This window comes from Chaetomium fimeti (assembly GCF_033439085.1).
Source record: "Chaetomium fimeti strain CBS 168.71 chromosome Unknown B0H64scaffold_1, whole genome shotgun sequence".
NCBI lineage: Eukaryota > Fungi > Ascomycota > Sordariomycetes > Sordariales > Chaetomiaceae > Chaetomium > Chaetomium fimeti.
Genome location: NW_026944329.1, coordinates 3013914 through 3036529, shown reverse-complemented (window position 1 = coordinate 3036529; position 22616 = coordinate 3013914). Strand labels below are relative to the sequence as shown.

General features: G+C 56.5%; 9 protein-coding genes and 1 non-coding gene across 10 annotated transcripts; 7 read left to right on the top strand and 3 right to left on the bottom strand.

Annotated features, from left to right (window-relative positions):
* Nucleotides 1-158: 158 nt before the first annotated feature.
* B0H64DRAFT_22512 (uncharacterized protein) lies at nt 159-1726 on the top strand. The gene is made up of 3 exons (XM_062799632.1): nt 159-530; nt 585-1240; nt 1306-1726. Exons 1-3 carry the CDS (start codon nt 409-411, stop codon nt 1611-1613), a joined length of 1086 nt encoding a protein of 361 aa, XP_062664267.1. The 5' UTR covers nt 159-408; the 3' UTR covers nt 1614-1726.
* A 225-nt stretch (nt 1727-1951) lies between these two features.
* B0H64DRAFT_314110 (uncharacterized protein) lies at nt 1952-3046 on the bottom strand (the record flags this gene model as incomplete). Its single annotated transcript, XM_062800190.1, has 2 exons — nt 1952-2461; nt 2513-3046. The coding sequence occupies 2 exons, from the start codon at nt 3044-3046 to the stop codon at nt 1952-1954; spliced, it is 1044 nt and encodes a 347-aa protein (XP_062664266.1).
* A 495-nt stretch (nt 3047-3541) lies between these two features.
* B0H64DRAFT_312400 (uncharacterized protein) lies at nt 3542-3770 on the top strand (the record flags this gene model as incomplete). Its single annotated transcript, XM_062800158.1, is given in 2 exon segments — nt 3542-3584; nt 3598-3770. Coding segments are annotated over 2 exon segments (216 nt in total), but the record flags the coding sequence as incomplete, so codon positions are not given.
* Nucleotides 3771-4490: 720 nt separating this feature from the next.
* B0H64DRAFT_369959 (uncharacterized protein) lies at nt 4491-6635 on the top strand (the record flags this gene model as incomplete). The annotated part of the gene is made up of 4 exons (XM_062802066.1): nt 4491-4677; nt 4755-5669; nt 5727-6520; nt 6588-6635. 4 exons carry the CDS (start codon nt 4491-4493, stop codon nt 6633-6635), a joined length of 1944 nt encoding a protein of 647 aa, XP_062664264.1.
* A 544-nt stretch (nt 6636-7179) lies between these two features.
* B0H64DRAFT_315909 (uncharacterized protein) lies at nt 7180-8337 on the top strand (the record flags this gene model as incomplete). Its single annotated transcript, XM_062800266.1, has 2 exons — nt 7180-7245; nt 7387-8337. 2 exons carry the CDS (start codon nt 7180-7182, stop codon nt 8335-8337), a joined length of 1017 nt encoding a protein of 338 aa, XP_062664263.1.
* A 604-nt stretch (nt 8338-8941) lies between these two features.
* On the bottom strand, nt 8942-9245 carry B0H64DRAFT_437893 (uncharacterized protein; the record flags this gene model as incomplete). Its single annotated transcript, XM_062806294.1, has 2 exons — nt 8942-9156; nt 9215-9245. 2 exons carry the CDS (start codon nt 9243-9245, stop codon nt 8942-8944), a joined length of 246 nt encoding a protein of 81 aa, XP_062664262.1.
* Nucleotides 9246-13354: 4109 nt separating this feature from the next.
* Nucleotides 13355-14460, top strand: B0H64DRAFT_22328 (uncharacterized protein). The gene has a single exon (XM_062799601.1). The coding sequence runs from the start codon at nt 13481-13483 to the stop codon at nt 14219-14221; it is 741 nt and encodes a 246-aa protein (XP_062664261.1). The 5' UTR covers nt 13355-13480; the 3' UTR covers nt 14222-14460.
* Nucleotides 14354-15487, top strand: B0H64DRAFT_22313 (uncharacterized protein). The gene is made up of 3 exons (XM_062799599.1): nt 14354-14489; nt 14586-14928; nt 15068-15487. Exons 1-3 carry the CDS (start codon nt 14486-14488, stop codon nt 15372-15374), a joined length of 654 nt encoding a protein of 217 aa, XP_062664260.1. The 5' UTR covers nt 14354-14485; the 3' UTR covers nt 15375-15487.
* Nucleotides 15488-15962: 475 nt separating this feature from the next.
* B0H64DRAFT_t14 lies at nt 15963-16050 on the top strand. Its single transcript has one exon. It is a non-coding gene; the product is annotated as a tRNA-Tyr (tRNA).
* A 336-nt stretch (nt 16051-16386) lies between these two features.
* On the bottom strand, nt 16387-21615 carry B0H64DRAFT_22287 (uncharacterized protein). The gene is made up of 2 exons (XM_062799592.1): nt 21181-21615; nt 16387-21110 (listed from the first exon to the last, which is right to left on the bottom strand). Exons 1-2 carry the CDS (start codon nt 21408-21410, stop codon nt 16637-16639), a joined length of 4704 nt encoding a protein of 1567 aa, XP_062664259.1. The 5' UTR covers nt 21411-21615; the 3' UTR covers nt 16387-16636.
* Between the last annotated feature and the right edge of the window lie 1001 nt (nt 21616-22616).

Below are 22616 nucleotides of genomic sequence, written 5' to 3'. Positions count from 1 at the left end.
CCAAGAGACGGGCTTGCCGGTTTCCGATTCGCTACGAACCGCTCCCCTTCACACCATCGACGACCTGCTTTTTGAAGTGGTTCGTTCGAGCTCAACCGTTGGCTGTCTGCAACCCACCAAGCCCCTTCCAGTTTAGACTTTCGAAGGCCAGACCAAACCCCCCATGTCAACGTTGTAATGGACCACGCCAATGGGCCCAGCAATGCCCGAAAGAGGATGTCCTGCGGATACCTCTGGTGAGACTTTTGTGGAGGAGAGGAAGCGGCTGAGGATGTCCTTCTCCGTCAAGAGGATAAGAAGGGGAGGAGGCATCTGTCTCTTGGGTTTGAGTTGAGTTGGGTGACCGAGTCTTTGACCCTTCTCCTCCACTACCCTCAAGTCACGTCGAGACCGTCTAGCTCTTCCACGATGCAACTTCTCAAGGGCATCCAGACGGGTTGGGTGCTTGCCACTCTTCTGTGGACAGGCGCCCCCGTCACTGCACGCCCACATCAGCAACCGCAGCAGGGACCCCTCGTGAGGAAAGAATGGTAAGAAGATCTCCCTTCGTCTAGCAATACGTCCACAGCACTTACACCCACTAGGCGCACCCTCTCCAACCACGAGAAGTCCTCCTACCTCTGCGCCGTGAAGTGCCTCATGCGCAAGCCGGCCCTCACCCCCGCCTTCGACAACACGGGCGTCATCAGCCGCTACGACGACCTGGTCTACACCCACATCCTACAAACCTTCGACATACACTACACGGGCCACTTCCTCGCCTGGCACCGGTACTACGTCGCCGTCTATGAGCGCATGCTGCGCGACGAGTGCCACTACCAGGGCGCCCAACCCTACTGGGACTGGACCCTGGACACCCCCGCCGACCAGTGGGCGGCGTCGCCCATCTTCGACCCCGTCACGGGCTTCGGCGGGAACGGCGCCCCCGTCGCCGGCGACCCGACCAACCCGATGGAGGTGCCGGGTCGCACCGGTGGCGGCTGCGTCCAGGACGGTCCCTTCGCCGGCATCCCCGACATGGTCCATCTCGGCCCCATGGACTCGGTCACCTACAACCCGCAGTGTTTGAAGCGCGACTTCAGCCCGTATTTTGCTGGCCGCTACCTGGCCATGAACCAGACGCAGCTGACCCTGGCCGCGCCAGACTTTGGAGCCTTTGGTAGGGTGGTTGAGGGTGGCCCCAGCTTCGACGCCTCTGGTGTCCACGGCGGTGGCCACTATGGCGTGGGTGGTACATATGGTTCGTGTCTTCTTTTCTGCTCACGATGTGAATTTGGGGCTGCTGGCTGACTGGGTTGACTACAGGGCAAATCGGTGACCTCTACACCTCCCCCGCCGATCCCATCTTTTACCTCCACCACGCCAACCTCGACCGCGTCTGGTGGTCGTGGCAGAAGCTGGACCTCGGTGCCCGGTTGACCGACATCTCCGGCCCTATCTTCCTGATGGATTACGAGAACCTCAAGGGTGGCAACGTGACGCTGGAGTTCCCGCTGTCCGCTGGGGTCAGTGCCGCCAATGTCACGGTTGGCGATGTCATGAACATTGCGGCGTGCGGCCAGAACGGTGTGTTGTGCTACGAGTACGACGAGGTCTACACACTACAGGGTTAAACGGTATGTTGGACTATGGAGATAGAGAACGGTGCAGGGTTTGGATTAATCTAGTATTATTGATCTATCGTCTACAAAGAGACGCTAATAAGACGGAATATTTCCCAAGATAACCCCTCTTCGGTTGCCATTCCCAGCGCCCTCCAGCCTAACCTCACCAACATTCTCTTGGTCCGTCATCGTCCTCCACCCGAACTTGGTCTTCGTCCTCCTCCTCACCATTCTAATCGTCTTGATTAAATATTAATCATTATTTTAGGGTGCCTTTCAACTGTTTGTCGCATCCCGAGGTCTGGTCATCCATTTTCCGACGTTAGCTTGACGGTCCCGCTTCCCTCTCAGCTGGTGAGGTCCTCGTAAAAGATCAGCTCCCCGCGAACCGCCGAGTTGACGCATTTTTCGTCCGGATCAGACTCGGTTTCGTCGGGGACCTCGACACTCCCGTCGGCGTCGTACAGCCCGCCAGAGGTTCCACGCCACTGCCGATTCAGGGAGAAGCCGCCGGACGGCCTCCCCCCGGGCGTCATGTCGGCGAGCGCAGCGAACAGGCCCAACACGGCAAGCGACTCGGCGCAGACGGCCGCCTCCCCCCTCTTCTGGAGCATGCAGTGCCCCCAGCCGGCCGACCGCCCGCTGTCTTCGGCGAAGTCGTCGAGCAGGTAGACGTGCATGAACTCGTGGAAGATCGTGCACGCCATGAGGTCGACCACCAGGTTCCGGACGATGGGGTCGCCGCTGCCGGTCGTGGGGCGGCGCGGGGGGTTGTGCTGCGCCAGCAGCAGGGTCGGGTTCAGCCCGCGCAGCGTCAGAAACTTGCCCGTCGCGGGCGTCCACAGCCCCGGGCGCAGCTCGAGCACGCACCGCCGCGGGTTCTCGTCGCGCGCCGGCAGCCGCACCACGTCGCACACCGCGCTCGCCATGTCGTGCTCGTCGTCCCCGTGCAAGCTTGCCGGCGTTTCGTCGTAGACGAGCTGGTTGACGGGGTCGAACGCGTCCGTCGTCCCGATGGGCAGCCACCGGCTCTGGGCGAGGTCGGTGGCGTAGATGCGCACGTCGGCCTTCTTGCGCTCGTTTGTCCGCTCCCAGCAGTGGGCGAAGTGGTAGAGGACGCCGAGGACGTGTTCGGCGGACGTCCTCCACTCGTCTGGGAGCTGGGGGCCGCGGATACTTTGCGACCAAGGGCCCGTGGGGTAGCGAACGGGATCGGCGACGGGGACTTTAAAAATGATGTTGAAAACACGGGCGAAATCGGTGTCGGTTCGGCTCGTGAGACGCTCGTAGGCCCGCTTCGCCCAGTGGCGGGCTTCGGAGAGGTGGGCTTCGACGCCGCCGTTCGAGGCATTGTCGCAGGACGGGTCCATCCAATACAGCCACGTCAGCGACCCGGGGTTATTTGGGTCGGTGAAGTGAGGAGGGCAAAAGACTGTTTCCATCGTGGGCCGTTGTGGGTTGTGGGCGGTTGGGTCAGGGAAACGGGGATGGAATGAAGTCAACGAATATGATGTTGATGTCGGACAGAATCAGCGAAAGGCCCACGGGCAGATGGCCCCGACCTCATAAAGCGGCCGTGTGGCAACAACGATGAGCGCACGCCACCTCCTCCCTTCGCGTGCGTTGGCCGAGCGTGTTGACCGAGGCCCAGTGCCGTGCCAGCCCGTCCATCGATACCGGAGAGGCGCTTGGACGTGCGTGCATGTCTTACGTTTGGCTCTGAGAACTTGAAATTGGGTTCAGTACGGCTAGGCGCGGACGCTTGGGAAATATTCTATACCGTCCTATGAATATCCCTCCTCGAATCACCTATATGGGTGGTACCTGCAAGCATTCAGCACCGTCACCCGCACCTACATCCTTGAGATCAGTTCCGGTACCGGTGGGACCACCGTATTGTGCTGCCAATACTCCGGGACGTCTTCCAGAGCTCCACCTTCACTGATGTTTCCGCCGGTTTCTTCCGCGCGCCCAGGAGCGGTTCCGTACATAGGTACGTATGCCGACCGCATAGTGTTCGCCACCTACAACATGGAACTTACCCCCGAGGAGCAGGGCTTCGAGGAGGGCAGTTACGGCATCGTGCTGGCATTTAGCGTGCTGCACGCCACGGGCCGTCTGGATGAGATGGTGGCCAACACGTGGCGCCTGCTGCGGCCGGGCGGCTACATCACGGACATTCGTCTTGAATCAACGCCCATCATATTATTTTTTCACTCAACAACTCACTGCCTAGCTGTCAACGAGTTTTCAATTCACTCTCAAATAAATGTGATAACAAAAAGATTACCCGTGTCTTCATCGTTATTGTTGTTGTTCAGCGAGGGTCGGGAACTCCTATTCCAACAATCCAAGTCAATAAGGTGGTTCTCACGAGTCGTACTAGCAATTCTTTGAATGGCTCGTAGGGATTCAATTTACTCGGCTTCATAATAATGCCAAACCGAGTTTAGGTTTGCTGAGCTTCCCTTTCCTTGCTCTGTTTACCTACCTAGGTATCTTACTTTATAAGTAGCCTGAGAATCTGTAGGCCACCATTCCGGTAGCTAAAGTGCTTGTAAGCCGGTTGTTACCAGACAGGGGCAGAGAAGAGGTGCGTAACACAAAGACTCTGCCCAAAATCAGCATCGCATGCCAATTAGCGTCTTCGCATGCGCCATTGCCGCCTATGCATGGGATAAGTGTCATACTGCCGAGCCATTGGTGAACCAGGGATAGTGCAGCCTCCCAATTTGTGAAATTGAGCGGGGTCCGGGAGATGTTCAGGGGTTCAAAAGAGGTTAAACAGGTCAGATATGAGGAGGTAGTTACCCCATCCCCCGATTCTCGTCTTACACATTTTCATCAGTTCATCCTGCCACAGGTGCGGGCAGTACGACGGACAGCATGAAAATCACCAACTCCATCCCCTGTTTGTTTGCCGTGCTGCGTCTGACATGTGCCAATCCTCAAATCACGGGCAATGTCAAGCGGCAAGCCTCGCAGCTCCTTGACAGCTATGATTTTGTCATAGCGGGCGCCGGAACCAGCGGCTTGACCGTCGCGGATAGGCTCACCGAGGCGTTCCCTGACAGTTTGTTGACATTCTTGCTAGCTCTTTACTCCAACAATGGGAATGCTAAGCTAATGGCTGTGCACCTTCGTTGTTAGAAACTGTCCTCGTCGTGGAGTATGGCGAGATTGAAAACGCGCGGGGGGTTTTCGATCCTCCGACGATTGTCTGGGGAGGAAGCAGTAATTCGGCAAGTGGCTGGCTGCTCAACTCGACTCCGAGTCCGGAGTTAAACAACGCCACGGCCCTCGTCATGGCTGGCAAGGTTGTCGGTGGAAGCAGCGCCATCAACGGCCAATTCTTTGACCGAGGATCGCGCTTCGACTATGATTCCTGGGATCGACTCCAGAGTGGCAGCCCTGATGCCCGGAAGAAAAACATCGACTGGAGTTGGGATGGAATCTATCCCTTCTTCAAAAAGAGCGTCACTTTCACGCCGCCGCCTGAGGCTGTTGCGCGTAAATACAACTATACCTGGGACACATCAGCGTTTGATAACGTCACTCCCATCCACGCCAGCCTCCCACCGTTTTTGTGGGGGGACCACTTTGTTGGGCGAGATGCCTGGGAGGAGATGGGCATCCAACGGTCCCAGGAATGCGCCAACGGTGACAAAGAAGGCCTCTGTTGGATTCCCATCTCGGGACACCCGGTCACGGCAAGGCGGTCCTATTCGGGGATCGGCCATTACGCTGATGTGGTAGCCGACAGGCCCAACTACCATCTTCTGGTCAAGCATCAAGTGGCTCGTGTGGTATACCCGGAGGGGGACACGAAATCCGGCCCGCCTCTCGTGGAATTGCGTCCGTTGGCCGGCGATCCGTCATTCAACATCTCTGTGAAAAATGAAGTCGTTCTCTCAGCGGGAGTGTTCGGTACACCGGCCATCTTGCAAAGGAGCGGCATCGGACCGGCTGCTTTTTTGGAAAGCGTGGATATTCCCGTGGTCCTCGACCTGCCGGGCGTTGGCTCCAACCTGCATGACCACTCAGGCCCTCGGGTGACCTGGAACTGTGAGTGGCAACGCTGAACATGATGTCTGGAGCAGTCGTCAGCTAAACAAATACAAGACACGAAACCACTCCCCTTCTACCCTCTCCCATCGGACATGCTCAACGCAACCTTCGCCGCCGAGGCCGCCGCGGGCTTCAACCAAACCCCCGCCCAGGGCCCCTACACGCTGGCCATGTCCAACAGCGCAATCTGGATATCCCTCCCCAACATCACCGCCGACTACGCCACCATCGTCGACACGATCCGCGCGCAGGCCCAATCGCCCGACGCCGCCGCCCTGCACCTGCCACCCGCCTACAACACAGACCCAACCCTAATCGCCGGCTACCAGGCCCAGCTCGAGCAGCTCGCCGCGCTGTACGCCAACCCGCGCTCGCCCAGCCTGGAGAGCACCTTCTCGACGGGGACATCGCCGGGCGCGCTCCTGCTGCACCCGCTGAGCCGGGGCACGGCGCGGCTCAACGCGACGCACCCGTTCGAGCCGCCCGTGCTGGACTACCGGTCGGCGTCCAACCCGGTCGACATGGCCCTGCACGTCGCCCACACCCGCTACCTGCGCCGCATGACCGCCACCGACGCCCTGCGCGGGCTGGGCGCGGTCGAGGTCGGCCCCGGGGAGGCGGCGGCTGCGGACGAGGAGTTGTTGGAGGCGTACGTGCGCCGGAGTACCGTGCAGAGCTATATGCACCCGTGCTGTACGGCGGCGATGCTGCCGCTTGATAAGGGCGGTGTGGTGGGGTCGGATCTGAAGGTGCATGGGGCGGTGGGACTGAGGGTCGTGGATATGAGCATGATGCCGATACTGCCTGCTGCGCATCTCAGTGCGACGGCGTACGCTGTTGGTGAGAAGGTGCGTTTTTCTCTCTCTTTAACTGCCTATTCTTTCTTTCTTCCAATTGGGCTGACAGCATATACAGGCCGCCCATATCATTATCGAGCAATGGACGGAACAGGGCGAAGAGTAAATACCAAGGCTTCCCATGATCAAAAGGAAATGCTTTGTTCTATGGCCAGTTTTGCTCAATTTCGTTTTGCTTGATTTGATTTGTTGCTCCGTCTTGTTTTTTTCTCGACTTCGATGATCTTTTGCTCTTTGGGCTTTACTGCTCGATTTCGAGAATACGCGGCCACGTGATAAAAAGACGATACTGCTACTGTGTAAGTCGCGAGGTTGGGAATTTGTATCTTATTCCGAGCTGACTTGGTCAATATAATACGGCGTAAAGTAAAGAGTAAAGCCTCGAAACAGCTCCGGATGAGACAGGAGCAGGGCGCGGCACAGGCGGTTAAGTCGACCGGGAGAACGAGACCGAATACTAGTATTGGACCCGCACAGTGCGATCTTTACCCCCCTGCCATGAATCAGTTTCACTCTTTCCCCCTAAAAACACCGCCAGTTCTCAAGTCTTTAGCCATTTCCATTGTGTAACTATACTAGTAACTCGAAGTTATCATCACAACCCACCGAGACGGAACGACTACCTTTATGGAATACGGCCGGCCCATATAATGCTGAGGCGAAGTCACAGAAAGTCACGGGCAGGGTGCCTCGAGTGCAAGCGTCGCCACGTCAAGGTTTGTTTCTTTCTCGTCGTTTTCAATTCCTCAGTGTCCAATAAATCAGTTCTATTAATTCAATCGTTCTGGGGCCCGAACTTCCTCAATTTCAAATTACCTACCCGGGAATGCTAATGTGGTCTCTTTCACGGGCAACAGTGTGACGAACAGCGGCCAAAATGCATCATTTGCACGCTTTCAGACCGGGATTGCAGCTATCCAACCCAACCGGCTGGCTCCTCAACCCCCAACACACCGGCAGCAGGCATCCAGGAGGAGCCGGAACCGGAGCCGGAGCCGTCAGCATATTTGGCTGCCGCCATCACTACCAGCAATGCAAGCAACGCGAGTCCCGTCGCCGGTGTCCCCCTCCCCGACATTGCAAGCCAAGGGCCCATATCACCCAACTATGCGAACCAGACTTCCCCCGAGGTCAATCTAAGCCACATGGAGTTACTCATCCGCTTCAAGTTCGAAGAGCACGCTCCTGAGTTGAACGTCGAGATGCACGACTTCTCCTCGAAACTCCTATTCAAGTGTGCGCTGGAGGCCCCCTACCTGATGCACGAGATCCTCGCCGTCTCAGCTCGACGTCAAGCCGTCCTCCAACCTGAGAGAGCAGATCACTTTCTTGAAACCGCCATCCACTTGCAAACTAAAGCTGTTTCTATTTATAACGAGACGGGTGCCAGGGCTCAAATTGACCAGACCAACTGCTCCGCCCTCCTACTATTTTGCTCCCTTCTCGGCCGTCACCTGCTTGCCGACCTCCTCGCGAGGCGCGACACCGACTTTGGAGACTTCCTGGCTCGCTTTCTCGAGTTCCTCTCGATATCTCGTGGTCTGATGGCCATGTCCGTCTCTGCCTGGGATCTTCTGTTACAATCTGATATCAAACATCTTGTGCTCTGGGCGCTCGAGATCTCCCAGTCCACGCCCCGGGGGAACCACTGCGATGGGCTACAACGCCTTGTGGCCGAGTCGAAGGACCTGGACGCACCGTCCAAGGAAGCTTGTATGACCGCTATCGCCTGCCTTCAAGTCGGCTTCGACAGTCTGCTGTGGGGCGACACCCGAAACCAGAGATATTTGATGGTGTTCATGTGGTGAGTTCTGGTCAATCAATACACATGACTGACAACCACACTGACGAATCAAACAGGGCGCCCGCGGTACCTCAAAAGTTCACCGACTTGTTATCCCAACGATCACCCGAAGCAATTGCTATCATGGGCCACTGGGCACTCCTTCTCCATTACACGAGAAGTTTATGGCATATTTCTGGCTCGGGCTCGCATCTGCTGAAAAGCATCGCCGGCTACCTCGGACAGAGCTGGGCTCATTGGTTGTCATGGCCCCTTTCTGTCCTCGCTGCTGATACCACTACATAAGCCGCACAAACAGCGGCACATCCGATCCAAACGGCTTCAGAGCAGGCCCGGACTGATACGTTCGATTCTGGGTTAAGACGTCTCCCCTACCTAGAAGATACGCCCTTATCTTGCACGCTGAGACACTAAGCGCTTGGATTATGCACGAGGGGCTGAACGCATAAACGATTTATGATTGAGAGCGGGCGACACTTCAAAATCAGCCAACTACCACACACGGGATCGAACGACAAGCATTCATCTCGGACCCTCTCCTCATCGCCGCCTCCACCCACACACCATCTATTACCGACAACTCCTCTACTCCACTCCCTTTCGTGCGATCAGTTCGCACTGGAAGCCGCTCCCATGGGGTTCCAAGCGCCATCATGGTGCGGCTCCTCCATGTACCTCGCTATGCCCGAGTTCTTGCTGAGAGACTCCGCATACGGGTCCCGACTAGAAGCCGAACTGGTATTGCCTCTGCTCGAGCTCCCCTTCCTGTCCGACTTCTCCTTGCCCTTGCCCTTGGACTTGGACTTGGAGCTGCTTCCGTGGGCTACAAAACTTGAGTCAGCTTTATCTGCTTGTCTAAGCTGGGGGTGGGCATGGCTGACAGTGTGGATGGGTGGAAGACGAGGTAGCCATGTTGCGTTGTGGCGGGTCAGCGCTGGGTTGTAGTGTTGACAAAGTTGGGCTGATGGTGGACCGAGTTCTGCATGGAGGTTTGGGTTGGAAAGCTGGTGAACGGCAGAGGGGCGCCACTTTATACACGAAATGCGACGTCGATCGATGACATTCCGTCGGGCCATGGCTCCCCATGTCAGCATGAACTCAGCGTCTCTCACATTGCCGTCGCCAGCGCGCTTGTTGCTCACATGTCCTGTGGGTTTGCTTCGAAGGTCACATCCGGCATGTCTCGGATCGCTCAACTGACAGGCAGGACTGCATATTTGATGGAAGGGCTGCATGCATAGCTATAGCCCTCTCCCAAAAGCGAGGACCTCGGACGGACACCAATTCTAAGGTACATTCACCGCCAGAATGATGGCTATTTCCTAGGTTGGACTGCCTCTATATCTGTACGACATTCGATGGCCTGCTTTCTTCGGCTTAGTCTGGAGCACCACTACCTTCCCCGAGCCGGCAATCCCAACCGCCAAACATGCCGAGTCTTCTGCGTGCCATCAGGGAGATTCCCTGTCTTACACCCCGAGTAGCCGATAGATCAGCAAGTACCAACCACCACATCCTCCGAAAGGCATACTCGAACTCTCACCGCTATCCCTCATCCACTCCGATTCGACATCCTTAACGCCGAGGTCGCAAAGATCACCCACGAAATATCGGCGCATCCCATGTCGTACAACAACACTCCTGAGGGCCATCGGAGCTGGCTTGCCGCAGCTCTTGGGCGCTGAAGGAAACTTGATTTCTATTGCCCCTACGTCCGGAGGAATCGAAAGTATTTCCCAACAAGGCGGCAAGGGCGACAGGTCGGCGAACGGGTACTTGCAGCGCGTAATCCCACTGGGCATATGTCGTGGCCTGGGATTGGGTGCGGTATGCCCGCCCCTAGGTTGTGACCTGCAGTAGAAAGGGGTCGTGCCTTTCGGTAATGGCGGCGAACGGCCGTGTGTCGCGTGGTCTTCCGAATGGCTTCCTACAGACCAACAACTGGCCTGTAAGGAAGGAGGACCGCCAATCGAAGCAAACCCCATGGCGGGCGACTGGATCGACTATGCATGGGCCTTCAACCTCCTGGCGCCCCTAGGACATCGTCACTAACGGCCTTTGACTGGAAGTACCTGCTGCACCGGAACCGAGACCACTGCAGCCGGGCTACAGAACCTGCTTCCGCATGCGGTCCTCTTTAGCTGTCGGGAAACTGGAACTGGACATCCGAAAGATTGACAGCTGGGTACCACCACTAAACCCTAGCCATGGTGTGTTTGACAGCAGGACTCAGCTTCCCCATGACCGGGACTTGTCAAATGATATCACATGGCGATCACTTCAAACTAGATGGCGTCTATAACCGCTCCGCACACCGTGATCCTGATCTGACCGAGCACGCCGCCAACCACGCCCTTCACGTGGTAATGTCTCGGCGATATCTGGGTAGTTCCGGGTCCTCTATCATGGGCACATGCTCAAGTTCACTAGATTTCCCCGAATATCTGCGGAAGCCATGGGCGGCAGCACGATAGGCTCGTGCAACGACACGGGGGGATGACGTACCCGAAGCCGGAATTGCTGGATGAACCTTTGGCCTCTGGTAGCCCCGATCGGGATTCGACGATCGTGACTGGGACGTCCTAGAGATCTTCACTTCGTGTACAGGCGTCAGATTTCGATTCATGCCCAAGCTCGGCGTCACCGCCACGTTAGAAACCCTCCGGGGCCGCACGACCGAGCAAGTGTGCCCTCCGTAAGAATCCCAGGCCATGGGTGGTTGTCAAGATAACCATACGGGGGATAAACCGCTGTCTCACAACTCGCCACTTCCATATGGCCGGGTTTCACAACATGCGGGAAAGCTCGTCAAGTTCAAGTCAACCCACGCATTGCGGGATATCTTGCCGTCCACTGCGCATTCAAAAGGGTGCCCGACCAGCACCCCCCCAGCCGGGCATTGTCAAAAGCTGCAGTGGGTATTATCCGTCTCGGCCGAAACCACCATCACGGGACACCAACAGCTCACTAGTTCTCGAAGCACCGCCAGCTACAATCCGTCGCCTCATCTTGGCAATGAAGGCGACCATGTGCTGATCGGTTCATGCCCGGCATGGTGGTAAACCGCTCCGTGTCGGGTGGGCCGATCTTCGGGCTCCCAAGCATGCCGTGCGAGTCCAGCTGGATCGCATGACTGGAGCAAGTATCTCACCGCTACTTAGACAAAGCGGCCTTTTGTCGAGTCAAAAGAAGCTCTGCATCTTACCGAATCTCGCGTTCGGGAATCTGGGGGGCTCGTTGCCGCCCGCAAGGTACGTGATGCCGACAAGCCACTAAGGGGCATGCCGACGGGTGTTGACACAACGGGATCGCCAGCGAAAGGAACCGGTGCTGGGCTTGGGCGCAGGCCTGTGGCGGCGGGCCTTCATGCGGCCGGGGTAGGGAGCTGAACCGCGGGAAAGATGCCGGTCGGAGTTGTGCGACAGTACGTACCTGAAACTGCCGACCTCACGCTTTCGGAGACACCTGAGCTGATATGACCGTGCGTTGTCAGAAGCCGTTCACAACAAGCCAGCCCCTGACGCCCGGAAAACCATGGTTACCTGATCACACGGGTCCAGGAAGAAACCGAATGTCGACATCGAACCGCCGCCACACGAGTGTACACAGCAGGAATGCCACGTCCCCTATTTCTGAGGGAAGGATTCAAGTCTCGGTACATGATGGGTGACACAAAAACGTCAACTTCCTCTAGCGTGGGCTGAAGAAGAGCGCCATGCGGCCCCACCAAGCAGACTCGCCCTTTACGTACGTATCGCTTCTGGCATGGACTCGAGGGTGTAGTACGCCGAGATTGTCGCGATAGCAGTGGTGGGGGCCGTCTCTGCTCCGGCAGCCCTCTTCCTCGGGGCAGCGCCCTAGCGGTGAACATGGACATGCATACTAGGTACGTTGGCACACAAGCTCACAAGGTACCAAGGGCCCGAAGAGCCTCCTCATGAATTTGATACTCGGTTCACCCTGCTGACTTAGGTAATCAACCCCTTTAGCTCTGTTGGAGGTGTGATGCTATAAACCCCTCAGGGTCAGCAGGGCTCTTCCCGATCACATGCCTTGATCAGTTTCGGCGAACGTCGGGCTTGTCTGAACCGGGGCAATCAGCGTGAACCTTCTGTCGATGTTCTTGACCCATGCCTTCGTTTACGAACAGACTGCGAGCTGGGCGCCCATTCAAGGTCCTGGAGGGATACATGGCGAAGTGTTTCGAATTCGAGTTTGGGATATTATAGTTCTAATGACTTCGCGAGACTATGAGGTCAGTTGATATTAATCGAGCATTATGCTTAATGCGACGTCCCGAGTGGAGTCGGATATAATATCGGGTGGGGATGAAGCATTTATGAGTCGAGGGTTGTAAGAATTGCATCCAAAGGCTGGAACTGGTTCAATCATCTCGTGATCTGGCCATTTTCAGAATCTCACGAGGTTTGCCACAGCTCAAAAGCAATGGCGTCATTGTCATGTTGCAGGCTTGCCTCGAATTTACCCAAGAACCAAACTAACGCACAAGGTGCAGATGGAAATGAGCGGTGTTCATTGCGCGGTGAGCGTCACCCATGGTTTGGCCAATTCAATGCAAGTTTGGCGGGTTTGAGGTTTCGGCAACTATGTTAAGGTAGATATTTCCTTGCGGTGGCGGATTTCATCATGGGTTCCGAACAGTTGACATTGGAGGTTGAAAGTTGAAGGATCGATTGAGGCATGCCATCGAACAAGGGAAGGAGCAATATTGCGACATGAAAGACTGGCACCCAAACCAGAGCAGAAGAGCGGCACAAAACGGGAAAGTCGATCTCTGCACAAATGCTCCCTGAATTATTGGTAGCATCGTCGATATTTATGGGGCGGATCTCACGCCACATGCGTGCCTGGCCAGAAATCCACCCCGAAAGCATGCAGCGGCAGGAACAAAGTGTTGGCCTGGGCGGGAGGACAATGAATCAAGTGTCAAGGCCCAAATCGCGGCTTCCTCACGTTTGGGATATCCACACCGTAAGTGGAATCGATGGAATCGATTGGCAGCCCGTTCTTTAGGCCCGAGACAACAGGCGCTCAGGTGGTCCTCTTCCTCAGCGCCCGCTGGCTCCTGGCCAGCCCAACCACCCAGCCGGGCAGCCAAGAAGGACCAAGGAACCAGACCACCGCAAATGCGAATTATTGGCGCGTCTGGCATACGAGTTCCGTCGAGGCCGTCCACCAATCATATCGGGACGCCCCGCTGGGGTCTGTGCTCCAAAGCCTGGACCAGCCGCTCAATCTGGCTCGGCAGCAGGCTCAATTCCTTGCTTCGCGGCCTTTGGCGCCCCGTCGGAGGTCTCACTCAGCCCAAAGCACCACCACCCACGCTCCCACGCACTCGCACAAAGATCAGGTCTGGGTTGTGCAGGCCGCCGGGTGTTGCCAACATCCCCATCTCCCACTTTGCCATCATTTCTTCCACTCGTTTTGGTCTTCTTCTCAACCCACGCAGTTTCCCTTCTCGACGTCGCATTCGTTTTCTATCCCCTGTCGACGGCTTGCGTGTTTTCAAGATTGGAAACGCCGAGCGGACTTGCATGCAAACGTCTCAGTGTCGCCCAGGGACCCCTTCCGCTCGTTTCGGCCCCGATTACGAACGCCCAGAAGCCACCACCGATTGCCAAAATATCACAAACAAGCAAGAACCAGATCCGATTTCTCGAGCAAGAACACTGCATTCCTCGTCTTTTAGCTTGGCAACAAGAACGACGAACAAGGACAATTTGGCGACTACGAAGGAACCCCAATTTCACCCGGCCGCAGCAGCAGTGGGATTACGTCGCCAATACGAACCGACCGAGCGTTCCGGGGCCGAACGCCCAGCGCAAACGAAATCCGAAAAAGGAGGAAGACGAGGGACGGGACTTTGAGTCGGTAGTCGCAACAGGCGTCGCTGTTTTCGGTGCAACACATCAACTCTTTGTCTGAACCCCAACCGCGACCTTTCTGGTGACCGTTTGTGGCTGTGCCACCACCATTTGGATTACGGCTGGGTCGGGTTGTTTCGACCGGGTGGTTCGACAACCATATCAGTGACGACTGGCGTTGTTACATAACTTCTACCGCGCGCGCATTTTGATCTTCGCACGAACATTGTAGCCGCAACCGCTGCATCGTCCCAGGATCTCTCCAAGATGGGTATGGCCCCCCCGCGCTGAAACCGACATCATTCCGTCATTTTCCCCGCGGACTTGGTCCACACAACAAACCTAGGTTACTGACAGGTCATCGCAGAGACCACACTTTTTCCCGCAGCAACATTACCGGCTTGCATTACGGCATGCGGCCCTCTATATGATGTTAACGGCGCCTGTGTACCCCCGGTTGCCCCAACCGCCGAAGCTAGCGTCTACGATAGCTGTTTCTGCAACGACCCAAAGCTCGCCCCGTTCAAGACCGGCACTGCCGGGGTGTGCGACAGCGCCTGCACAGCGAACCCCGCCGATCTGGCCAGCATCCAGGGCTGGTTTACTGATTTTTGCAACAATGTCGGAGGCGGAGAGGGAAACGGAAACACAGGGCCGACATCTTCAGCAACGTCACGGCCGCAAGAAAATGGGGGAGGCGGCGGGACCTGGTATGAATAACCCTTGATTTCCAGATACTGGCGCCAATGTGGAAACGGCATGCCGCCGTTTTGTCGCTGGCCGTCGATCCATTCCTCGCCTATCTCAAAGACTCGGCGCGAATGTGCTGACCTTTCATGCTCCTCTTAGGCTCGACAATCACTACCAGTGGGTGATTTTCCTCGTCATCATGGTCGTCGCTATCATCGGCATTTGGGTAGGCGCGTGCGTCTGGCGCCGACGGTACATCCGCAAGAAGGACCGCGTGTATGCGCTCAACTCCAACCTCGCACATGCCACCGAATCCGGGCGAGTAGTACCCAACGAGGGCAGCAGCGCCGGCTCAGTCCATGTCCCCGGGCCCGGCATGTTCGATCCGGCACCGATCAGCTCCGCCGGCATCTACGGCGAGAAGTCAGAAAAGAAGAAGAAGTGGGCCTTTGGGGGGCGGACATAAAAGATCCCAACGGAGGACAGCAACACCAGGTTTCCACATTACACATCACACCTACACGCCGTATATATTCCCTTTTGTCATAGAGTGGGGGGGTTGAATGGACAAACAGGCCATGCCCCTTCGACTTCTTGAAACATGCCTGCTACGAAACTTGCGTACCGACGCACGGTCGCATCACACAAACCCCGTTGTAATTAGCTTGGTATACCTTGTTTCTTTCTTTCTCTACAAAAGAGATGGTTGGGAGGGTAAGATTGGGACTGGGGGACATGACAGGGTGCCTCGGCATTTGGCGTTGAGGACAGGCGTTGGGGAGAAACTCAAGGACATGCTTTCGTTTTCTTCTTTCTCTACCCGCGAAACAGCGCTGGCGAGAGAGATTAGCATGTTCGTACCGATCTTTATACCTTTTGATAGCTCATTGCATTCATTTCACAATAGAACATTTCGTTCCATCATCGCACCAGTTGTCTTGGTAGATTTTGCATGGGTCTCCCGCAACCCGATTGTGAGCTTGTTCGCAAGAAGTCGCTCCGAAGAGGGGTTAAATGTCAAAGCTTCAGCAAAAGTAATCAACAATTTATGAATCCCCTTGTGGTGTAGTTGGCTATCACGTTCGGCTGTAAAGGCATTTATTGATACCGAAAGGTCACCGGCTCGATTCCGGTCGAGGGGACTTGATTTTTTGCCTTTTTTCTCTTTACCCCTTTTACCCCTGAATATCCGGCCACCTCCTCAAGCAGCCCACCCTATCTGGTTTTGATGCAGTTTTTTCCGCAGAAATAAACCACGCCGATTGTCCGTCGTAATTGACGACTAGTAGACTGCAATGGAAGTCCCAAAGCCTTTGGGTGTGCGCTTTTTTACGCTGACACGGTTGCCGTCGTCGCCCCTCCACAGCCACGCGCACTTGGGGGGTCGTTTGGACTTATACGCATTTACCCCCTTTCATATCGCCCATTTAAGATCCAAATAGCGAAAACAATGCTTCATTTATTACCGTATCCAACCCTCATGTATAACTGATGACGCTGCAAATAATACCCGCCCGCTCCCTTTCTCCCGTGTATCATCATCCGTGGAACGAACACTTCAACACCGGCGCATCTATCCAAACCATTCATCTCGTCTCACCGCATCCCATTTTATCTCAACGGCAGCGCCTTCGCGCCCAGCCTCGCCTGTTCCTCCGCGGCATCCATGTACAAGTCAATCAGACAACCGGCAGACCAGGCCTGCGTGGGGGACTGTTTTTCGCAACCTCACGTCAGCAAAGACCGCCCAACTCGCGCAACACACCAAACCCACATCTGGACAATAGCACGCGGACAAGAAAGGGGAAGAAAAAAAGAGAAACTTACCGAATCGGGACACTCCTCCCCGCCCTTCTGCGTCAACTCGGTCAGGCCGGCCCAGGGGCTGCGGCGGATCATGTCCTTGCAGGCATTCAAGCGGCGCGTCACCTGCTGGAAGGCCTCGGTGCGGCCCTCGGCGTCGCCGTCGGCGCGGCGCATCAGGTCGAACTTGAGGAGGGCGCGCAGGAAGAAGCCGGTGGGCCAGAGCCACTCGGGCCCCTGGTGGTAGTTGCGGCCCTTGCTGGTGGCGAAGTCGTCGCTGTCCTCGCTGTTGCGGTAGTAGGGCCGGTAGTTGAGGTCGCTGGGGTCGAGCGTCGCCATGCCCGTGGGCCCGCGGAGGGCCGTGTCGGCGATGCAGAGCGCGTGCATGGCGTGCGCCGGGTCGAAGAGGTCCGGGGCGACCGTCATGGCGATGGGGAAGTTGCAGCGTAGTTGGTAGTCTTCGTACTCCTTGCCCGAGCGGAAGAGGTCCTTGTAGATGCCGCGGCGGTTGATCACGGCCGGGTTGACGTCGTAATCAGCGTCGGAGGAGGCGGAAATGGGGACGAAGAAGCAGCGCTCGAAGTTGGTTTTGATGAGGTCCGCCCAGGACCGGAGGGTGATTTCCGAGCCATCGGCCTTGCGGACAGATGACTGCTCGTACTTGCCCTGCTCATTGAGGGATGCTACCCAGTTGAGGGCGCTGTAGAGGAGACCGGTTATCTCGATGGCGGCGCCGTCGCGAGGAGTGCCCGGCACGCCCTTGGAGCCTGCGCGTTCACTCTCGCCCATTTTGTCCATCCATGTGCCGCAGTTATTCTGGTTGCCACCAAAAACGAAGCCATTGCTCCAGTCAACCTTGATCTCTTGGTTGAAGCCGTCGTCGCGCATCTGCATATCAAGACCCGGACCGGCGTTGGCCTCGCGGAACTTCATTCCTTCAGCGTGGCGTTGGAAGACTTCCTGGATAATCTCCCGGACTGAGCTCTCTTTGCTGTACGCCCGTGAATCTTCGGCGGAGAACCAGGTGTCGTCATATGGCAAGAACCGCCTCTTGACCTTCTCATCCAGAAGCGAGAGGCCGTTGGGCACTATCCGGGTGTAATCCTGGATGCATTGCAGGAAGAACCAGACAGAGTCTCGGGCATTGTAGCGAGGGGTATTGCCGCTTCCCAACAGGTTGGGGACCATACCATGCTTGACAACACTGGCAAAAGCCCGGATGTGCTCTTTTGCCTCCTCGAAGCGACCGGTGCCAAGGTACAAGCCTCGCAACGAGATGAAGACATCGCGGCCCCAACAGCGTGCCCATTCAACTGCAAAGTGGGGAAGACCGGCAGCGAGCGACGGGACTAGGCGGTTCGGATAGAGGGAGGCGGACTTCACTAGACCGGTCTGTTGTACACTGACCATGCCCAAGCTCTGTAGAAACCATTGGCCCCCCTGGATATTGTTGTTCATGAGTGAGATGCCCCTCTCGTTGGCGGCCATGTAGGCCGTACGAAGAACAAGGCCGAAGTACCGCGGAAGCAGGAAGCTGGGGATACCGCGGATTGCATCGAACCGTTCCCGTAGCCAGGCTACAAGTTTGGATAGGCGGTTGTAAAGTGTCTGCTGTGACGCACGCTCTAGCCTGCCCACGATGTAGTCGAGAGCCCACTGTCCGTCACGGAGGTGTTGACACAAGGGATGCGCGAGGTTGTTGTCCTTGATGATATCCTGGAGAATGCTCCACCATCCTTGAAGGCCGGCATAGACAAGCTTACCATGCCCTGGGATGTCGTAGACACCGTCCCGGCCTTCACTGGCATCCCGTTCCTCGGCCTCGCACTTGTATAGCAAGAAGTTGAGGTCTACCAGGTCGAGTTCCTCCACCGCAGACTTGGCGCCGGATGTGACGAAGGTGTCTAGGCCGCTCGAGTGCTCCGCTGCAGGGATCCAAGTCTCGAACAAGGCGATGCTGCCAGGCGGGAACTTGTCGCGTACGGTGATGAGAGTGTCATCACCCTTCACCTCCATACGGATACCGGGGACCGCAAGGAGGCGGCTCGGTAGGCCGCGCAAGTGCCGCCTGTCGCTTAGCACCTCATCCACCGCCTCCTTGCTTGCGTCCACCTCGAGCATCCAGCTGCCGAGGTGCTTGGCTTTGGTTCCTGTGAGGCGAACGGGGTTGAAGGCGCCGTTTCCGTTGCCATAGCCGGGGAATGCGGTATGCGCAATGAGGAAGTAGCCTTTCCGCGAGCCAGGGTGGACGCGATGGACGGTGACGTACTCATCTTCGTGGTGGATGTGGGTCTCTTCATAACCGTCCATGCCCATGAGGGTATGGATCTGGTTGAGCAATTTCTTAACGCCTGCGATGCCGCCCTTGCCCTCCCCAACCTTCACAGGGAACTTGGACGCCTCTGATGTGTAGAGCCGCGTTTCTCCGACAAGGTCCACCAACTTAGGATAGATCTCATCGTACCCCATGACGCTCCCAGTGGCGCTGGCGCACATGCTAACTAAGGCTGCGTTGGGCAAGGTGTCGCGAGCATCCCGCTTCTGAGCCGGAACTTCGTTGTCGTGTGTGCAATCCATGAACAAGGCTTGGACAGGGACGGGCTTGATGCGGCGGATGATCTCACGTGTGTATTCCTGGCCGTTTGTAGCGCTGGCCCCTTGATCCTTTGAGTGACTGCGCACCTCGGCACTGGAGATTTCGTCCACCTCGAAGCTTCCAATGGGCCGACCACCGTGGCGGTGGACCAGTCGGCTCAGCTCGCCGGTACTCCAGGCTTGCATTGCCTCGCGGATCAGCGAGCTAAGGCCGAGGCGTTTCACGAACACATAGTCCATATCTTCGGAACCAGTGAACAACTCCGCAACAACATAGAGGTTTGGCCGGACGCGGCGGGCCTCGTCGAGGATGTGTTCAGCGACATGGATGGGTGTCGAGTGGCAGTTGTCGATGCGGAAGCCGGCAAAGTACTTAGCGAGCATCCGCGCATATTTGGTCATGTGCTCCCAGAGCCACGGGCTGTCCTTCGAACTGGCCCCGTATCGCAGTTTGGTGCAATCACCCCAAACAATGACCTCCCGGCGGAGGTAGACCCGAGACTCCGGACCGGCGTTGTCGACAAGGGCGTTGCCACCCCAGACCCAACCGTTGTTCACCAGGACCAAATCCTCTTTCTTGTGCTGGGCGGTGACTTCATTCTGTGGCAGACGGGTGAAGTATGTCTCAATTAGGGGGTTCTCCTGGTTGATGGGCCCAAGCTTCGGCCCGTGATCATCCATACGGACGTACTTGATCCGATTGAAGAGCTGCTGGAGAGTTTCGTCGACCTCTGTGTCGTATTCTTCGTAGAATGACACGTTAACGATCTTGAGAACTTCCACAATCTTGGCCCGGACCGCTGCTTGGTCGGCAGCGGCCCCGTTGTCGCCTTCATATTTGCCGAACAGGGCCGAAAGAAGGGCAGCAGCGACGTTGGCGTCTACTTTCCTCCTGAACCGCTCGCCGAGGCGGTCCGTTCCTTTCAGGCCGTGTTCCACCAGCCATTTTGCGAGCTCTTCCGATGTTGCTGAGCGCAAAGAGTCAGGACCGCCGGCTGCGACGGAACCTTCAGGGAACGTGGTTTTGCCAACAACCCACGATTCGACAGCTGCATCGGCATCCCGTTCAACATCGGTGACGTAGTATTCCCAAAGACGGATCTCCGCGATGACTTCCTTTTTGATCGCCTCCATAATCTTCATAAGATCGTCCAGGGACTTGACCTCAGTCGGCAGCCCAAGCTGCTCCAACTTAGAACCCAACTCCAACAGCTTGGTATCCAGGAGGTAGGCGGATTCTAGCCACGGGGCCGTTGTCAAGTTGTATCCAGCTTCTGGGTGCTCTTGGAGCCATTGGCTATTATTGGCAGTGTGGTTCAGAACAATATCCGTCAAGCTGAGCAGCGAATGGTTCTTCTCGAGGCTTTCCACCATCTTTTGGACGTCCTTCTCGCCTTCGGGGAAACAGGTAGGGTCCCAGCCGAGTTGATCATACAAGCTGTAGGGCGAGTTCGAGGCGCCCCTCACCTGGAGCGGGGTGAAATGCACCATGTTGTAGCCCCGATCGCTGATGCCCCTGAGATGGCGCTCCCAGTCCTGCGGGTATTTGCCCATGAACTTGCTGATGAGGGAAAAGACGGACAGAGCCGGGAGCGGCAGGGGTTGGCCATCCAGCGCCAACCGCGGGGCAACGTCGATGTAGTACCATGGTGTTGTCTTGGTCTTGGGATTCGAATCATCGCCAGACTGTGTCAATTGGTTCGCTAGATCGGGTAACTCGGCGTAGGTGGTGTAGAATGCGTAGGCACCGGCTTCGTAGATTGGGATGGAAATCTCGATTGTGCGATTGAAGTCGGGGACGAGCCTGGGACGGAAATATTAGTATTCCGTTTTTACCACTCTAGATTTATCCTCTCGCTAGCAAAGCCACTTACTTGAACTCCCGAAAGCGGTCGCGGTGGAACTCGGCGCCCTGCTCGGGGATGTTGACCCACAAACTGCCATGGCGGCAGATGCTCGAGGTGCCCTCGATCGCAAACCGGATGGTGAAAGGGTCGTTATTCTTGGGTGCCAAATAAATATACTCGCCGGCGACCTGGGGCGAGCCATCGTCGTTCAGCGACAGCAGGTAAACCTCGTTGGAAACCATGGTTTTTGGGACCATGTTGTAGGAGGGGAAACGGAGCTCGGGAAGCTCCAAGCTAAATATGGCACTGAGGTAGTAGCGGAAGCCAAGTCTTTTCGTCGATCGCCCCGCGCGTTGGTCTTAGCGGTGCCGCCGATCGGATCCAAGGCACCAAACAAGACACAGGCACAGAGCAATTGACCTGATAATTCTCGACATCAGGGAACGGGTTTGTTCGGAACTAAATGTAAGCGTGGCAACGGTGCAAGCTGGCGGGTTGAGCGGTGGCGTCGGGCCAATTCAAGGATAGCTTCCAGGGTTTTCCGGAATTGAGGAGAGAGCAGAGAAGCATTAAAAGCCAAAAGCAGGCAAATGCAGCGAACTTGAAGCACCAACGACAAGGGTAGAGAGTAGGTAGGTTTAGGCAAGAAGAAACCGGGCGATGTTGCGATGTTGCCCGACGCCGCCCACGGGGCTCCTAAATCCCCCCAGCGAGGGCACAGGTTGCTGGCACTGCAGCTGTTGCACGACCAATTTGGAAAGATTCGGGTCAATTGCTGGGCCTGTTGGTCTGGCGCGATGTCATCAAAGAGGCACAGACAGCGGGCAGGCTGCGCCCAGGAAACGTGTTGGTTTCAACACGCCGATATGAATCAGCAAATGGGAACCTCGCCATCCCCTCCTGTTTCGTTTGGGTGGCTCGAGGATGGAAGAAGGCGAGGAGGTGGAGCCTCGAGATATTTAAACCGCAGCAACGTGCATTGATTGAACTTCGGGAGGAGGTACTGTGTAAGGTGGTACGCGCTACTCCGGCCGGGAATCTTATCCCCTCAGCCTCGCATTGAGCTTCCGGTACCTACTAATACTGCTAATTGCTCGTCCAGAGCTTGAAAGTTCCGGTTAGGCATAGTTATCAGATGTGCGAGCTACAACACTGGGTGTTTTTCTGCTAGTTTTCCGTTTTCACGGCGATGCTCTCGGTCTGAGTTGCTGTCGCATCGTGCCCCCGCCCCCACCTGCCTGCATGTTCGATGACATCAGCGCCCTGGTGCGTCTCTTGGCAGGTCTGTGCTTTCGAACAGCCCAGGCCTTGGGAAAGGGGAGCGTTGCGAGCAATTGCCATGTCGATCTTTTCAATGGTGGGGGTTTTGTTTCTTGATGCTCCAAATTTTGCGAAAAGTATGGAAGTCCAATGCTACGAGTTGGTCGGGCGAACAGGTGAACAAGCAGTTGGCTACAGCATTA

Bases quoted from the DNA above. Each gene is read 5' to 3' on its own strand.
- B0H64DRAFT_22287 (XM_062799592.1), bottom strand. From the start codon at position 21,410: ATGGTCCCAAAAACCATGGTTTCCAACGAGGTTTACCTGCTGTCGCTG. The intron at 21,111-21,180 runs GTAAGTGGCTTT...TTTCCGTCCCAG, and splicing joins GACCGCTTTCGGGAGTTCAA to GCTCGTCCCCGACTTCAATC.
- B0H64DRAFT_22313 (XM_062799599.1), top strand. The intron at 14,929-15,067 runs GTATGAATAACC...TGCTCCTCTTAG, and splicing joins GGGGGAGGCGGCGGGACCTG to GCTCGACAATCACTACCAGT.
- B0H64DRAFT_22512 (XM_062799632.1), top strand. From the start codon at position 409: ATGCAACTTCTCAAGGGCATCCAGACGGGTTGGGTGCTTGCCACTCTT. The intron at 531-584 runs GTAAGAAGATCT...TACACCCACTAG, and splicing joins CCCCTCGTGAGGAAAGAATG to GCGCACCCTCTCCAACCACG. The intron at 1,241-1,305 runs GTTCGTGTCTTC...GGTTGACTACAG, and splicing joins TGGCGTGGGTGGTACATATG to GGCAAATCGGTGACCTCTAC.
- B0H64DRAFT_22328 (XM_062799601.1), top strand. From the start codon at position 13,481: ATGCGAATTATTGGCGCGTCTGGCATACGAGTTCCGTCGAGGCCGTCC.